The 18,670-nt window shown below is 31.8% G+C and overlaps 2 protein-coding genes across 4 annotated transcripts in view; both read right to left on the bottom strand.

Moving 5' to 3' along the window:
* Positions 1-11,824, bottom strand: part of LOC132730887 (serine/threonine-protein kinase Sgk1-like) — an 83,401-nt gene extending 71,577 nt beyond the window's left edge. Inside the window, exons 1-2 of one of the 2 annotated variants that reach the window (XM_060716968.1) lie at positions 11,707-11,824; positions 10,856-10,967 (exon numbers count right to left, since the gene is read on the bottom strand). In XM_060716968.1, coding sequence (XP_060572951.1) covers positions 10,856-10,942 — 87 coding nt within the window. In that variant the 5' untranslated portion in view covers positions 10,943-10,967; positions 11,707-11,824. Of the gene's footprint in view, positions 1-6,907; positions 7,053-10,855; positions 10,968-11,706 lie in introns of those variants that run through there. The other variant, XM_060716969.1, reaches the window with a different exon arrangement.
* Positions 11,825-12,165: 341 nt separating this feature from the next.
* On the bottom strand, positions 12,166-18,617 carry LOC132730889 (dimethyladenosine transferase 1, mitochondrial-like). 2 transcript variants are annotated; one of them, XM_060716972.1, is made up of 5 exons: positions 18,547-18,615; positions 18,118-18,370; positions 15,052-15,403; positions 14,494-14,647; positions 12,166-13,040 (listed from the first exon to the last, which is right to left on the bottom strand). In XM_060716972.1, exons 2-5 carry the CDS (start codon positions 18,286-18,288, stop codon positions 12,710-12,712), a joined length of 1,008 nt encoding a protein of 335 aa, XP_060572955.1. In that variant the 5' UTR covers positions 18,289-18,370; positions 18,547-18,615; the 3' UTR covers positions 12,166-12,709. The 2 variants fall into 2 exon arrangements, with proteins under 2 accessions (XP_060572955.1, XP_060572954.1); XM_060716971.1 differs by having other exon boundaries at positions 18,118-18,617.
* Positions 18,618-18,670: the final 53 nt, after the last annotated feature.

Genomic DNA, 18,670 nt, shown 5'->3' with positions numbered 1-18,670 from the left:
CCTTCCTATGCTGGCCTTTCCTATGCTGGCAGTGTTATTTACTTTCCTTTAGCTAGTCTTTCCTATGCTCATAGTGTTAATCACTTACCTATGCTGGCAGTTAACAGCAAGGTCAGTTTGCACAAGACAGTTCGTTCTTTCATTTCAGCATTTTCAGATATCCAACTCTGTTACATTAAAGGTCCTTTTAGTCCCAAAATAACTTTTATTCAATTTTCAATTTTATTTTTTTTCGGTGTCATGTTATAGTTTCAGAGATGTTCTTAACTTCTTTAGTTTCATTGGCAATAAGTACAGTTACAGTGTATGACAGTAAAAATACCACTTTCTTTCTTTTTGCCAGCTTTATAACATTTTTTCACTTTCAACTCTAATAATTTCTAGTGATAAATTAAGCATCTGGTATGCTTTAAATCCCTATCAAAATAATTATTAAATACAAGTTTGTAACTTCTAAAGGAGAAAAACAAATTATTCATGAGGTATAATGTGCCTTTAACAGACTTAATTTCAAATTCAATGCAAGCCTGTCCATTATACATGTACAATTTTAGCATGGAAATGGCTAGTGTGATCACATTAAATTAAAATTGTTAACAGAAACACATTAAATGTTTCTATTAATAATAAAACATAAATGATTTCTCAATATCAAACATTTATCATGTGCAACATGTGATTGTTGCCAGTAGATAAGAAGTCAATATGTAATAAATAATGCACCGAGAAATACAAATGTTCTTAAATAAAATAGGAATACAAATTTTGAGTAACTGAATTTTTTTTAATTTACAAGTGGCTCAATAGTCATTATCTCTTCTAGTGTACTGTACTGTAGGTTACATATTATAAAGGTTCATATAAATTTATGTCTTATGCACCACAGACAACCACCACCACACCACCTTCAGTAAATGGCAGGGGATAAATCTGGAAATTGAGCTGACTTATTACCTTTCATCTGTCCCTGCTCTGCTGTTGTTTTGTTTTGGCACCAAATTACCACAGATATGTCCTTATTGCAGGGCTGAACTGTAAGCTAGGATTTTACAATTATTCAAATTGTACCAGCAGTTCTGTTTCAGCAGTTCAATCTATGTATAGATCTATGTTCTAATTGGGTACAAATTTTAAATTGAATTCAATCAATTAAACTTAGTGCACCTGGGAAATAAAGCAATTACAATACTGCAGTAACTGTTGCTGAATATCTCTAGCTGCTCTTACAGTATCACCGATTGCCCTCATCATACTATGACAGTTAAATATTGATTTGTCTATCTTTATAAACTCCTATATTCCTTAGAGGTAAAATATATATCTAAAGTTACTGACCAGCTCTCATAAATCCTAAAATTCAATATATAAATTAGCTTTTCTGTTTCTCTGCTTCTTCATGTACCCAAACATTGTAGAGATACAGATTTTGTGATGCTATTCGTCTTCTATCTCATAATTACTCTTTGCCTGTATATATATTTTTTATTTCTAGGGACTAAAATGACATTTTCGTAAGTGTAAATAAATAAATTCTAGCGCAATAATAACATAACTGACCAATCTAATGATAAGTGACCCATCTTGATCACCTATCTTTGACTTTCTGACTAATCTAGTGACTAGTAACTGACCCACTGAGTGACTAACTGACCATCCAGTGACTACCTGACCCATCTAGTGACTAACTGACTTATCTATTGACCAACTAACCTAGTGACTTACTGGCCCATTTAGTGACTAACTGTCCCATGAACGAACTGACCTAATACTAGTAAGTGACTTACTGACCCATTTAGTGGCTAACTGACCATTCCAGCCATTAACTGACCAAACAAGTTTAAGTAATGACATCATCACCAATTTATTAGCAAGCTCATCAACTTGAACTTCCCTTGACAGCTGAAATTTACAATGTTTCTCTAACTGTTGCATATTTACAATATTTTTGTCACAGCAAATTCTGCTAAAATTCAGCAAAAGTGGAAATATTTGGTGCATTAACTTCAGTCAAAACAATAAGATATAGCACAACATTAGCAGCCAGCCATTTGTCAAATGAACATTCTTGAATAATTTAGATCCCCTAATTATTGCTGGTAGACACCTAATTACCACTTGCCTGTTCCAAATATTTTTTGCTCATTATTCTTTCGTTGACAAATTATAACTCATTTTCAAGCTTACTACTGATTCCTGATTTACAAAACTGTCTTGAATTCCATTGAATCAATTTAGTTAAGGACATCTAAGGAATATTTTCATGTCTAAAAATAGAACTGAAATTAAAACATTTAAATGCATAAAGTAGATAATATTGGAAGAAATGCCTAAAGGTTTCTAAGAAATAAAGTATAATGGTTTCTAAGTCATCTGGTTTAACAAAAACTTGAATTTCAATAAAAAACAGATAAAAAATGTTTGGCATATGTTTTCAATCCAGATTTCACACTCATGTATTTAAAAGGAAAATGAAGTTTCTATGTTATATAAGGAGTGAGTTAATTCAAATTTCAGACCTTTTACAGTTATGTTTGCTGAAGATAAAGAAATCTCCAGTCTGTCTGCTGATTGAAAATCCAGAGGTTTTACAGTAGCCATTGATGAACAGATGATATTGTTGACATTGACTGACAGATAAATTACTCAAGTTGCATTCCATTGCTAGAATTGGCTCCTAAAATAGTGAACAATTCAATTGCTTATGTCACTGATACATTCACTACAAACACTGTCTGCAATGATATTCTTTAATGTTTGTATTGTTGTCCTACAGAGAACCTAAACATTTATAAACCCCTGATAACAAATCCTTACTTACAATGGCATGCAATTACATTTACAATGCATCAGCCAATGTCCATTTATCAATTAGATAACAAACCCAACATTGGGCTTCTGATCTGATATAACTTTATTAAATCATAACAGAAGAATGCCACTGAGGCTGATGGACACTTTATGGCTCCGCTCTGACTAGGTTTAAAAGATTGCCAATGCCTTCGAGCAAAACTAGACAAATTCATTTCAAGTCTAACTGACCTTGACCGTAACCATATCAACTTCAAACTGCATTATATGCACAATAGATGTCCACTTGCCAGATATCTATGATATATTTTGATAAATTAACATCTTTACGAAAAAGAACAATGGGTGAAAACAAATTGCTTTTTGTATTTTCTAAGAGAGTCCAGAACTTCAGAATTGATTTTAATAGAAAGACCTAAAAACATTAGCTCTACAAAACAATTTTATTTTCGTACTTATTGTTTGAATGTTATTCACATACAGGTTTGGTAAAAGAACTGCAAAAATTTTGTGTCTACAGGTTGACATATGGCCATTGTTCCATCAAAGACATTTCCAGGGGTAGTGCACTTTTTTAGAATGGTAAAATAATAAAAAAAACTTGTGTAGAGAATTGTCGATTATTGAGAAACATAATGGAAACAAAAACATTAATTATCTTTCTCTTTAATCATGCAAAGTTTTACAAAATTAACTGCATTAGATAAAACTTTCCTTCTTTGCCTTTGTGTTAAAAATTGCACTTCAAGAAACATCTTTAAGTGAATCCTCCCCTATTATAAAGGTTCTACCATTGTGTTGACTATTTCTAACCTACTTTATTCCTCAAATATCTGTGATCTTGACTCGAGCTAAAACATTTATAGTCAGATAGCCTAGTGATAGGATTTTCTTCAAGTTTTGTGGGGGTTTTTATAGACTGCAGGAAGCCAATAAATATACATCATACAGCAAGCACTTACAGCTTACTGACAAATGACTAAACCTACATTCTATTTGAGAACTGACTTCCCAAAACGGAAATTAAATTGACACCTTCACTAGAAAAGGTGACTCAATTTGGTTGATTGATCCATATATGTATTTGTATATGTTAGTATGTAATTAGTGCCAACAGATATATCATGTTCTATAATACATGTAATTATGATTTATTAGAACTCTCCAAATTAGCACACTATAAACTTTACCTTAAAATATTCCAACATCTGACATGCAGTAAAAAAAACATTGAATAAGAACTAGAACAATCACTGATAGTGATAAATACCCACAGCATACAGCTTTGATTCCTAAAACCACCACTGGCTAGTCTTAACTTTATCTTATTATCAAAAGTTTTTAAGACATTGATAGAGATTGTGAATTTCCTTCAAATGTCAAGGACATACTCTGAATTACTCTGAAAGTTGTTTAGTACACGAATAAATCAAATCCATCAATAAATAACAAAGTAATTTCAATTTTGATATATTAAAAGAAAAACTGGCAGAAATAGTGCCAAAATGGCTTTGGGTGCTCCCCATACTTGTATATATATATATCAATTTATTTCAATGTATATCAGTCAATAAATAAAAATTTTGAAAATTACTTTTCACATTAGTGACCTTAACCTCAGTGACACCCAAACTCCACACGAAATAAGAGGACCAATCAAGGAATCTACCAAATATGAAAGACATCAGTCAATAAATAAAGTCTGCATGAGGGAAAATGTTAAACAATCTATTGTTATCAATCTAGTAACCTTGACCTTGACCATTTACTCCACCAACCACCTAAGATAAGCAGTTATTACAAACCTTTATATGAGAAATTTGTCAATAAATAAAAGCTGTAGAAGTAAAAGGTTTTAAATCTATTTTAGTGACAAAGACCCTGACCTTGAAACCTTATTCCACAAAAAGTTTACCTATTTGTTTACCCACCAAACATAAAAGACATCGGTTAAAAACCAGAGGTTGTATGAGCTAGAGTGTAAAAAATCTTTTTTTTAGCACTGGTGACCTTGACCATATGACCCCTTACTTTACAAAAAGTTTTAATGTTCTTACAATAAGATGAATAAATAAAGGCTTAATAAGCAAAAGTGTTAATAAAGCTTTATAAAGAGAGATAATTAAAAAGATTAAGCAAGGTAAAATTCAAAAATTACAAGCAAACTGTTTCTACACTATATTTTTTAAAGAGCCGCTTTTCTGTACATAAAAGAATCGCGCATGATTTTCCATTTTCTATTGAGCCCTATATTATAAGAGGCTAATAGAGGGAAAATAAAAGATCATAATATTAAACAATCATTTAAGTTTTGTGCAGTTCTGTTAAAAGTGAATCATTCCAGATTTTGCTACCAGTGCAGCAGATGGCCTCTGTAACAATTGAAACAATAGATGGAGAGAAACAAACCATTCAAATCTTACAACCAGCAATATCAACACAAACTACACAGACTTTCAACAAAATAAATACAGTCTGGTTGTCTCAACACTTTACATTAATTTAAAAAAAAAAAAGATAAATTACTTGGTTTTATTTTTAAGTAAATTTGTAGATATGTCCAGTATGTTAGATTTTGTTGTAAAGTTATGTATAGTCTCTTATAACTCATCTATGAGTGGCATTTATGTATAATGTCGTAGGTTTTATATTTGTATTGTTTTAATATTGTACATGATGATGAGACTTTAATAAACTATCTTATCTTATCTTATCTTACAATGATGTGGCAGGCTAAGTTTTTGATCAGCTATTAAAGAAAAATGCTTATATGCAAGTGGGAACATCAATGCTATACTAAACATGTAATATAAAGCTTTAATAACTACTACAACATTTCAGTTAAATGTGAACTTTAACCAAGAAAATGAGTAACATATTTGCCTATTTGATAAGGTTGTAATGATGAACTGTTAACAACACCTTCAGGAAACAGACACTGCCCCCTCAGGCCTGGTCATTCATTTTTAATTCCATCTTAATATTGTAAAATGTTTTCAGATCCCCAGATGACATTTACAAGAAACAAATGAATAAAGTTCTAGTTGTTACCACTATGCCAAATACAAACACAGAACACAAAGAAAATTGTATATTGATTACAACACACAATGTACATATTCCTCTCTTGTTGATACAATATTTCCCATTATTGTATTCAACTTCTCTAAAAATTTTGAAAGTTGTTTTAAAAGTTGTTTATAAGGCACCATTTTATTTTGGACAAATGAAAATATAACTAGAAGGGTTTTTTGTCACAAAAACATATGTCTCCCAAAACTATGTATCCTGTAAATTATGGTGGAAATTGCCAACATTTTGACCTGTGATAGGTGGACAGGATTTTTCTATTTTCAGCTCTGGCAGTCATTTTGTGCAGCGAAGCAGAACATTGCCTGCGAAATGCATGGCAAGGGATGGTACTGAACACTCGTGTGAAGTTTTCATTGAAATGCCATCAGTAGCTTGACCTGTGAAACCGGGACAAGATTTTTCTATTTATAGCTCTTGTGGCAATTTAGTGCAGTGAAGCAGAACATGCTGGCAATATGCACAATAAGGTATGGTACTGTTCCATCCTGTGAAGTTTCATTGAAATCCCACCAGTAGTTTGACCTATGAAGGCGGGACAAGCCTTATGGGGACAGACGCTCCAACATTTTGGGTTTAGGGGTTATTTTCTTTGTTATTTTCTGTTGTCTGTTTAGGGGCTACTAGCCCATAAACCCTTTGATCACGGAATGAACTTATTGTTCTTTTTTGTTCTCTTTACCATTATATAGCCCCTAAACCCAAAATGTTTGCTCGGACAACCAGACAGACAGACAGTGAAGGCAAAAACAATATGTCTCCCAAAAATTTTGGGAGACATAATTATAAAGCAGGACTTTAAACCTCACTACTATTTCAACAATATGTCATTATCCAACCAAATGAATTGAATATTCTATTAGTTATAACTTATAAGTTATAAATCATATAAAATTGTTTTGCAAACTACAAAAAACAGTACTTATAAAAGCATCATTTATAATTCACACAATAATTTGGGGAAAAAAATCAGAAATTATCCATATTATGGAAAATTATATCAAATTACCTTATGTAAAATGTTTTCATGGGTTTTCTCCCTTGACCCTGCCATAAGTTACGGTAAGCCCCTTTCCTTCTTCTACTATATAAAGTGTTAAGAAAAATTCCAAACACAGCACATAAAAAGGATGACAAGGAAAGTTAGTATACTTCCTCAGTGCCTATTGTTCTAAAACATACCACACATTTTGGCATTGTTTTCATAACTTGAAACATTTCATATTTCATAATGCATATTCAAGCCAATTTGAACTTTTTCCAATGTGAGTAGGAAGCAATGACAAGGTTATAACCTAGTGTCCTTGAATTAAACATTTACCATCCTAAATTTGAACATGCTATATGAACTGTTAATTGTTTCTATATTAAAATAATAAATCTAAACAGCAAACAGGATACAACCCTTTCTGTCAAACTTTGGATAAAAACTTCAAACACAATAGCATGACTACATAGATTAACGGAAACAGTATTTATATTTTATAACAAACTTATAAATGTCAATAAATAGTAAGTAAATGCTTGGATCTTTTTTTTTTTTAGTTTATTTCATTATATTGTGTAAAACTTGACTAAAATTAGGTAAATTTTATCGTCATTCTCAAATTGAATTTCATTATCATTTGATTTTATTTTTCTAATAATTATGGACTTTTATTTTCCAATTGATGGCAAATATATACATTATATGAAGATTACACCCTTAGTTTTTGTCTATTTTGTCTATTTGTTACATTAAAAGTCATGTGTTTACTGTTAGGACTACTTTCAATCTGTACTATTTGCGAGGTATGAATATTAAGGAATAACCAGCAGTTTGATCCAAATGGATAAATGTTTATACTTTCAAAGTTCACAAAGGTGAAAATCTCTGTCAAGGTGAAAATCTCTGTCAAAATTCAAGCTTAAGTTATGGCTCTTGGGCAGATATCTACAAATATGATGTTAAAAAACAAAGTGAGAAATAAATCTTGCACTCTTCCTAATACCTCAGAAACTGACAAAAATAAAGACTCATTCCTTTCAACAACGTTAATTACTTCGTATAATGTTTTTCCCTACAAAATATGGTTATAACAGACTTACTTTTGCATTAAACCATTTATTTTTCTTTAGTTTAATTTTGAACAGCTGATCTTTTGAAGAAACTGAACAAAGTAAAAAATTAATTATGCTATGATACCAACACTTGGGACAAGGCCTTTTAGTAGTGGGATATGTCAATTATGGGAGGTTATCATACTAGTATATAGTAACTTATGAACATTGCAAGGATTATTTGCACGGATCATTTTGCATATATTCACAAGAAACACTATTTGTACATGACATCACCTTTGTGTATATGAATTTAATCAAAAGCTCATACCCTGGCACTCTGTTATAATGTTCACTCAAGTATGCAGTATGTCCTTATATAATTAAACAAGTGTTGGTAAGAGCAAGTTATACTTTATTGCAGCACAAGGAAGGAAAAATTCAATTCAGCATGGGAGAAGAAAAATTCAATTAAGTTCAGTGAAATACAGTATAGAATATGATTAAAATCCTTTCCAATTAAATACATGAATTTCTTTTCAATTAAATATAATGTAACAAGAACCTGCAGCTAAATTGTCGCAATGTCACAATAAATGTCCTTCAATATAAACTTTAAAATTTTAATATGAAATCAGGAAATAACATATTTAAATTAGTCTGTCTCGATAGAGTAGGCGGCTGTCATGTGCTATATAATTACTTCAAAGGTAATTAGATATAGAAGTACAATAAATAATGAAATATTTTTGTATTTTGATGTCAGGAGGACAGTGTGCTCAACTTTTCTCAATGCTTTATAGTAAAACAAGAGTCTTGATGATAATGTAGAAGTTCAAAAAGGGCCATAATACTGTCAAATCCATGTTAGAGTTATGGGCCTTGGAAAGTGACCTCCTATTTTGCCTCACAGTATCAATCCATTCCCTTAGTAGTTTGGAGATACAAACTTGCACTGAAAAAGTGGGTACAATAACTCTCCCTATTCATGGAAGAGTCCAGCAAAAAATAATACATGTACTAGCTTTCATGAAAAAAATATATATTACTGTCGGCATACAAAGCTTTCAGTTTTGTTGATTTTTTTTTTATTGATAAATGGAACACTTTTCTGAGCTCTGTCTCAAATCTCAGGATTTTCATTGGCCTGTTTACTTTCTGTGCAGGTTTCAGACCAATAAAATACCGGAAATCTTAGTTTAGGGTTGTAAAATTTTTTCATCTATTTATTTATTGTCTCAGACTCTGGTTCAGTAAGCCATAAGTAATGTAAACTTAAATAATCATTTTGAAAACTGCTGTACAAACCATCTTCTGTGAGGCAAATAAAATTTTGTCACAACCTATTCTCTGATTATTTGACATCAGATATGTTTTATTTATTTCTATAAACTTTTTCATGTTAACACAATCACTTAAAAAGATATTTATGGCCAATGAATAATATTTTAAGCAGGTATAATTTTGTGTATAAAAGTCAAAGGGAAATAACTCAGTAAAAATGTGTATAATGAAACAGCTATTGTATACAATATTATACATGTTAGATATTAACTCTTGCTGAATTTTTATATCAACAATATCACAACAAAATAGTCAGTAAGTGCATTATGAAAAACTACACTTTCTACATTGCAAAGTATTTCAAATACTAATCACTAAAACTCTGAACATGGTTAAATAACAGTCATTTTATGTTACAACTCTACTGAGAAACAACTAGAAAAACATGGAAACAATATAACTTTACTGTTTATAACAAACACAATACAGGTAATCTGTACCGTATGACAACCCACAAACACAATACAGGTAATCTGTACATATATGACAACCCACAAACACAATACAGGTAATTTGTACCGTATGACAACCCACAAACACAGTACAGGTAATATGTACCCTATGACAACCCCCAAACACAATACATCTAGGTAATCTGTACCATATGACAACCCACAAACATAATACAGGTAATCTGTACCATATGACAACCCACAAACACAATACAGGTAATCTGTACCGTATGACAACCCACAAACACAATACAGGTAATTTGTACTGTATGAAAACCCACAAACACAATACAGGTAATTTGTACCGTATGAAAACCCACAAACACAATACAGGTAATTTGTACCATATGAAAACCCACAAACACAATACAGGTAATCCGTACCATATGACAACCCACAAACATAATACAGGTAATCTGTACCATATGAAAACCCACAAACACAATACAGGTAATTTGTACCGTATGAAAACCCACAAACACAATACAGGTAATTTGTACCGTATGACAACCCACAAACACAATACAGGTAATCCGTACCATATGACAACCCACAAACACAATACAGGTAATCTGTACATATATGACAACCCACAAACACAATACAGGTAATCTGTACATATATGACAACCCACAAACACAATACAAGTAATTTGTACTGTATGACAACCCACAAACATAATAAGGTAATTTGTACTGTATGACAACTCACAAACACAATACAGGTAATTTGTACCGTATGACAACCCACAAACATAATACTGGTAATCTGTACAATATGACAACCCACAAACACAATACAGGTAATCTGTACCTTATGACAACCCACAAACACAATACAGGTAATCTGTACCATATGACAACCCACAAACACAATACATTTAGGTAATCTGTACCATATGACAACCCACAAACACAATACAGGTAATCTGTACCGTATGACAACCCCCAAACACAATACATCTAGGTAATCTGTACCATATGACAACCCACAAACACAATACAGGTAATCTGTACCTTATGACAACCCACAAACACAATACAGGTAATCTGTACCATATGACAACCCACAAACACAATACAGTTTATCAGTACCCATATGACAGAACAAAATGTACATACCACAAACTTTTTCTCCTTCTCCCAGGTCTGTGTGTCAGATATTGAGACACATTTGATGGAATCTTTATTCTCTTCTGAACCACTCATCTTCTGTATCTATTTGACCAATTATCTAAACAAAATAACATAATATCATTACATTACTAGTCTTAAATCTTTAAAAAAAAAACATCAATAAAGTCAGTTAATGTGTAGTTATCAAAATTATTAAGAAGAAAAATTTTAAGAAATTATTCCTAGAAATTATACAGTAAAATGACTGAAATAATTCATCAACATATAATATTATTTACCTTTAGACAAATTATACACAAAGTAAAATGATAAGAATGACCCCTTTAATTGCATGAAGTGAACAAAAAGTGAACAAAAAGAAAAACTGAACAAGTTATACCCGAAGCAACACAGTTAACTTTGGGAAAAAGAACATAAAAAAGAATGTAAATTCCACATTCACTTTTTCAAACAAAGCCAAAGATTCCTTGAAATAAAAATGCAACTCAGTATAACAGTATAGATGGTAAAATTACATCCTAATTTCAATTTAAATTATTATGATACAATAAAAACATCCTATAGGATGGAAAACTGGTAAATAGCATGATACTTTTTTAATTCAATGCTCAAACAATAGTATAACAATGTATTTACGTATGTGGAGAATTTCTAGAAGATAAACAATGTAAAATGATTTCAAACAGTACAAAGTCACACAGTTACAATATATTATCTTCCTTATTTTAGATTAAACAAATTATACAGTAATTAGTACAAACTGTACATGACCAAATGAGGAGACAAGAAAACTATTTAGAAAAGAATGAAGTCAATGATAAGCAGTTGAAACTTACTTTTAAAGTTTATTTTTGCTACATAATGCTATCCACCCACTTGTACCATGACCTTTGACCTCTCACTCCTGTAATATTGATGATAACCCATTAAACCAATACAGGAAAGATAATCACATTTCCTGTATTGATAGAGGACTAACATCATTATCTCCCTTATGTTTCACTTAATTCAATAATAAAACAATCTAAGATATATACTTAATTCAGTCATGAAAACATTAAAAGTTAGTAAGATCAAAGATTTTCTAACCTATATAGAATTTAAGGTTAGATTTAAAAACAACATATTTATCTACTACTTACCATACATTTCATGCCAATTGATATCCAGAACTTGCAAGCTCATTTTAAGCACATCATAAGATAATATGCATATAACCTTTACACAAAATATTTAAGCTCCTTTCACAACAAACCAGACTATATAGAACTTTAAAGAGAAGGCTAAAATGCACATCCAGTTACTGGCATCTTAGATAAATTTATTTCTAAGTAATTTATTACATTTCACTATAGTTAACAACAGTTGATAAACATTATCCAAATTAAACCAAAAAAACTTCACCAATGCTTTGTCAATATTAAAAAAAGAGTGCGAACATATTTTTTAGTAAAATTATAAAACTTGACTTACAATAAGTTAGTCTGATGTTTTTCAGAAACTGATAATACTGGCAAGCTTATCTGTATAATAATATGGCAACTGTTTTTTAAAAAAAAACCCTACATGTAAGACCTATTATTTTCAAACCCTTTATTTCTTTAATTATTAAAGTAATGTGTATAAAAAACTAAGACAGATAAAAGTAAAGTATGAAAATTAACAAAGGGCAATAACTCAAAAATCATGAAGTACAGAATACTGGTTTTTGGTGCACTGCACTTCTTTTCAATGAGATCTATCATCCTATGAAGTTTTTAAGTCACTAGCTTTTATAGTTTAGCAAAAACTTGTTGCCTTTAAACAGATCAGCTTAGTCCATCTTTTAGCTCTTCAATATTATATAGTTTCACTTTCTTCAACATGATCAAATTCTAAATCGTTGTCATCTAATAAATCCCTGTCAGTTATTAAATCATCATCATCAAATGTAGGTCTATATTGTAACTCTTTTTCTAGTTCACTCAATTCTTTATAGTGTTTTAAACTCTTAGGGTCTCTGTATTCATAATCATATATGTAAGGCAAGCGCTGGCATATTTTGTTATATGAATGACACAAACGGTCAATTTGATTCATTGTAAAGTCTACTGATTTTTTAGCAGGGTTGATATTTGCGTCCTCCAATAGTTCTATCACAAGTTCTGGTTGATCTGCCGGAAATAAAGTACTGAAAAATAAAGTGTTGTAAACTTTAAGATGTTTTGAGATTTTTACAACAGTCAAATTGTGATTTATAACATTTGCTGCTAAACATAAGGCTACCAAAATAAAATTTGCTTAAAGCTCAAAGTATGAGCCGAAAGCAATGCAATGCATACAGTGTTGTGTTTTTTTTGTGTTTTTTGTTTGTTTGTTTTTTCACTTTTAGGACAATGGTGGCAGGGCCAATGAAGAGGGAAAATTGTATTGTGAAAGGGAAAAAGGGGAGAGTTATAAACAGATAAAACAGTCCAATTTTGTCAAGCTGTGATATAATACCATTATTTAAAGTCCTACTCAGTCTCACTATTGTAATAGGGGATTTTATTTTTCAGAAATAGGGGAACATATATACTTTCTGGAGAGGGCAATGGGGCTGAATTTCGACCCCAAATTGGCCTTGAAAATAATCACTGGCATATATCACCATTTTTAATAAAATTATTCAAAAGAAATGCTACGGTCACTGTTTAGAATCTTATTTTCTATTTGCTTGAATAACTGGCCAATTTATTTGGACATGAAGGATCTCTGTAGGAAACAAGCAATACATTGTTTTTTTATGAGGATATATTTTATTTCTCTGAACAGAAGTTGTTTAAAAAGCATTAATTCATCTTAAACTAAATGGACCATACTTTCTATACTTAATGAACAGCTGAAAAGCCTCTCCATGTATGTTAACTGAACTAAAATTAAAAACATTAAAATTATGCTGTTTCAATAATCTTATGGTTGATTCTTGTAAGAGTTGTTGCTTAAAATGTTTCTGTTATTCAACACACATGAAGTTTGTGTCAGTGTATGTAAACAGAATGAAATTTTTCAGGAACAAAATATTATGCTGCTATTTTAAGTACATGTAGGTTTTTAGCCATTTAGCAACGATTTCATGCATGCCACTTTTCCTCAAAAGGCAAAAATACTAACATATTTCTTTCATACAAGCATTTTGGAATTATTCTTTTTCAAAATTCAAACAAAAATATTGTAAACTGAGATATAGCTTTACACATTTTAAGGCAAAAGTGGGCACCTGGTTAGAACCATCAACCTGGAATAAATTAGCTTGACTGCTTCCTCACATAAAGAATCTGACATTTCTTTGACCTACAGAGGAGAAGGGCAAATGTCTCAGAGGAGAGGGTAAATGTCTCCGAGGAGAGGGGCAAATGTCTCAGAGGAGAGGGGCAAATGTCTCAGAGGAGAGGGGCAAATGTCTCCGAGGAGAGGGGCAAATGTCTCAGAGAAGTAGGGCAAATGTCTCTGAGGAGAGGGGCAAATGTCTCCATGGAAAGGGGCAAATGTCTCAGAGGTGACTCAACCATAGAGACCCTTCAATTGATACTTAAGTGAATGTGAATATATTAACTTAAATTTATAATTTTATATATCTAAATATGAAAAGAGTTTTTGCTTACCACAATGAATTCTTGCACATTTTTTGCCTGTAATGGAATAAGTGTCTATTCACTTTTTTTATTAATCTGTAGGGTAGATCTATCCGGGGTTTCTTACGTGGAACTAGATGAACAACTCCTACATCAACTTCAGGTGAAGGCACAAATGCACTACCTATTCAGAAAATGACATGATCATAAGGTTAGAAAATTAAAGCGCCTGTCATTTGACAATCTTTACGCAGTGATTTCCCCTTAATTTTTCGGTGTTAGTGTACTTATAAAGGGAAGTAACCGCTTCGAGGAGTTCGTGATGGACTACTTGCGGATTTTGCAAATAACCATATCAGGGTCTGAAATTTAGCTACCATTATTTGTTTGACAACCCAAACAAATAAAAACAAAAGAATTATTATTTTCTTTAAAATAGGCATATCAATATAACATCAATACACATTTTAAGGGTGTCATATGGTGTGGAATATAGATATTAGATCTTGATATAATATGTGTATTTTCATTTAAAAAATAACAGAAAAATTTCAAGTTTAAAAAAGAAAGTCAATAAAATTTTCATACCAGGTATAATTTTCTTCAGTTTAACTTCACATAAATTTTGAATATCCAAGGACAAACGGCTTCTTTGTTTTGAATGGGTTGTTGCAACCATTCTTTCAGCTACTTCCTTTTGAAATGTCAATGTCATTCTTGTCCTTCCATATCTCCATGCCCCTGTTCTGTTTGATATAGCTTCCATGTATTGGAATATTAAAGGTGTCGCCACATTGAAAGGTAAGTTTCCTATGATATGAAGATGAGGCTCATTATCTGACCAGGGTCTCACACATTCCTCAGGAAAAAGATTGCCCATATCAAATCTTAGAACATCTCCTTGATGGACAGTCAAACATCCTGATGCATTTGCAAGCATCTACAACATTAAAAATTATGAGGTTATTATACAAAATGTACATTGTTCAGTACAATACTGCAGAATTCTATATAAAGGACAGCTAGTTATTATTTCTAACCTATATTGGACAAGGTGCAGTTACAGTTAAAGATACAGTTACTTTAGGTACAACATGCATTAAATACAGGTTTGGACTCTGGAAATGAAAACAAGGCTAAATTGATAAGAATAGATTCAATTGATAGATCCTTACTCTGACCTTTCATTTGAATAACAATAAATTTACCCACAAACATTGACATGTTTTGTTAACAAATATGTTGTGGTGAAATTTTTATTGTATCCACTAATTTGATAATAAGAATTGGACAGGTCAGGGATCTATGAATAATGATGTATATTGGAATCATGTGGAGAAAATACTGGAAGTGCATTGGTTACATTTTAAGATGTTTGAAATAAAATGGTTGATGCTTCAAACAGTATACTTTATTAGCATGAAACATCTAAATATATTTATTGTTCATGAATTAAAGATCATTTTATTCTACTTTTTTCTGGTTCAGTTCCATGTAAAATTATAACTGTTAATGTTACATGGCAACGGTGAACCTACATATGAGTTGATTAGAGAAAATATGTATTTTCCTTTTGTCTGTGTAGTTATGTAGGAATTTCCATAACCAGATGTATATTATGTATGGCTACAAGAAAAATGACCTTAGTCCTTACTCTTATTAAAAACTACCTTTATCATTCTAACATTCAATAATACATAAACAGCTAATTTTTGAAAACGGATCAAAAGGTTTTAATAGCTATCAGCATTTACTAAATTTATTTATTAAGAGGCTGTAAACTTTATACAGAATAAATGCAAATGCAAACAAAACAAAAGCTTTTAATAGAACAGCATGCTGGACTATTTCCAATGTGTGATAGCATAATCAGAGCTTGGATAATGTAGGAATTAACAAAGAGGAAGATTTCATTCACAAAATACAAATAATGTACATAACATAGTAATGAGTCTTGGATAGTGACCAAAGAATTTTGTTATGTTTACAAAGGGCCTTAATTTAATAAAAATTCCATGCCAGACTATTGGGTCTTTGAAAGTGACCATGAATGGTAATGCAAAAGCATAAATCAAGTTTCAAGTGAATACAATCAGTAGTTTTATGAAAGATTAATATTGCAAGCAAAACTTAAACCAAAATCTTTCTAAATTCACACAGGGCCATAATTCAGGCACATTCCATGTCAGAGTCATGGGCCATGTCAGAGTAGTGGGCCTTACCATAGAGACCTCCAATTATAATCTCAAAGACATGTACTAAGTTTCAGGTGAAGAACTAAAAATATTTACTTAAAACTTAATACAAGTTTGCAGGATAATAAATGTTACATTATGTACATGTAGGTCACTTTCCAAGGTCCATTACTCTTTCATGGGTTTTGACAGAATTATGATCCTTGTTTAAATTTAGAAAAGTTTTTGTGCAACATCAATCTTCATTACCATTAGAGGTACAAATGTATTAACAATATTATATAATCAAATATGTTTGTGAAGTTACATGTGTATGCAAATATCATAAATGGTTATTGGGATATGATGTTACATGAAAAACTGTAACCAAGTGTTATGCTGATGCCAACATAATTGGAGGTCACTATCTAAGGTCCTACTATTGGCAGTCACTATCTAAAGCTCTACTAATCCTCTAAAAGCCCAGCTATAAAAGCTATGAAAACTAATTCCTATTTTGTCAAAACATAATCATATTAAATTTGACTCAAGTCTGACAAGCAAATTCCTTAAACTGTAAGGAGGGGAAAGGAGTGGGTAGGAGGGGAAGGGAAAGGGGATCAAGGACAAGGATCTGAGATAAAACCATACATGTATGAGATAAATATAGGATATGATATAATAAAATTGGAAAGGTTTGGACATGACAAGATAAGATACATGTTGATAGGATATATAATCTATCTATCTATCTTCCTTTATAGTCAAACCCCTGCTGGGGACCGACAAGAATGTTAGTCAAAGAGCTGAAATAAAAGAATATAAAAGTAATGGAAATGAGTATATTGTTAAAACAGGTTAAAAACAGAATAGGTATTTTAGGGAGACGTACGACCAGGCATTGGTCAATACGTTGAAGGGAAGTCAACATGTCAATGACACTTGACACACGGCCGAAGTAATATTTGGCCCACCTAGCAGCCCTTCTCTGGATGGACTCTATCTGATCAATGAGAGTTCCTGTGTAGGGGGACCAGACCGTGGAGCTGTACTCGAGCTGGGACCTGACAAGTGTCTTGTATGCGGTTGACTTTAACCTTTCTGAGTGAACTTTGATGTTTCGGCGTAGAAAACCAAGTGTTTGATTCGCCTTTGTTGTGATGCTGTTTATGTGTTTGTTGTTTGTTCCATGTTAGATCATTTGATATTGTAATGCCAAGGTATTTTGCAGATGAAACTGTTTCTAATGTGGTGTTATGTAGGAGGTATTGTGTTGGAATGACTGTTTTTCGTTTTGTGATTTAGATAACCTGGCATTTTGATGAATTAAGTTGCATGTCCCATAATACTGGTTATGATAAGAGATAGAAAATAGGATAAAAGAAGGGAGATAGGAAAGGCTATAGGACAGGATATTGGAGATAGGATAGAATATACATGTAGGACACTGGATAGAATTTCAAAAATTAAAACTCTATACCTCTAATCCGGGCAAAAATCTTCGATCCTTTTCAATGACATGTAAGTGAGCGATATCCCGTTCTAGAATTGCCCTTGTAATACCCCCTGGACCTGGGCCAACCTCGCATACGTGACAGCCATCCAATTTACCAGCATACTGTACAATTTTCCTGTTAAGTGACATGTCCATAATGAAGTTCTGTGAAAGTTTTTTAACAGCTGAAAGTTTATGCAGACGAACAACATCTCCTATCGTGGGTAGAGGAGGTAATCTCATATTTAGAAAATAAACAAATTTGATTATCGCGAAAACTGATAACAATAGCAATATTTGTTATTCATTCCAATACCACAGCAAAATAAATTACTTTATTTTTAAAAATCAACCCTAATAGGTGATACTAAAAACATAAAAGTACAATGACAAATAAATAAAATGCTTTTAAACGTGTGTTTTCATGCAATTGCTCGAGTCTGTTTTTAGGTCGAACACTCCTATTTAACTTATCGACGGTCTCCGGTGATTAATCTTCGACGGTCGTCTTGTCGATACTTCAGCGAACAGGTTTTAA

Source organism: Ruditapes philippinarum, unplaced genomic scaffold, assembly GCF_026571515.1.
Source record: "Ruditapes philippinarum isolate M1 unplaced genomic scaffold, ASM2657151v2 ctg752_1_1_1_1, whole genome shotgun sequence".
NCBI classification, from domain to species: domain Eukaryota; kingdom Metazoa; phylum Mollusca; class Bivalvia; order Venerida; family Veneridae; genus Ruditapes; species Ruditapes philippinarum.
The sequence above is the reverse complement of the archived record's forward strand: the minus strand, read 5'-3'. Positions and strand labels throughout refer to the sequence as shown.

What these genes read in the sequence shown, in the direction of transcription:
- LOC132730889 (XM_060716971.1), bottom strand. Translation starts at nt 18,375, where the DNA reads ATGAGATTACCTCCTCTACCCACGATAGGAGATGTTGTTCGTCTGCAT. An exon ending in ACTGAAGAAAATTATACCTG is followed by an intron (nt 14,648 to 15,051) that starts GTATGAAAATTT and finishes TTTTCTGAATAG; the next exon opens with GTAGTGCATTTGTGCCTTCA. An exon ending in ATGTGCAAGAATTCATTGTG is followed by an intron (nt 13,041 to 14,493) that starts GTAAGCAAAAAC and finishes TTTATTTTTCAG; the next exon opens with TACTTTATTTCCGGCAGATC.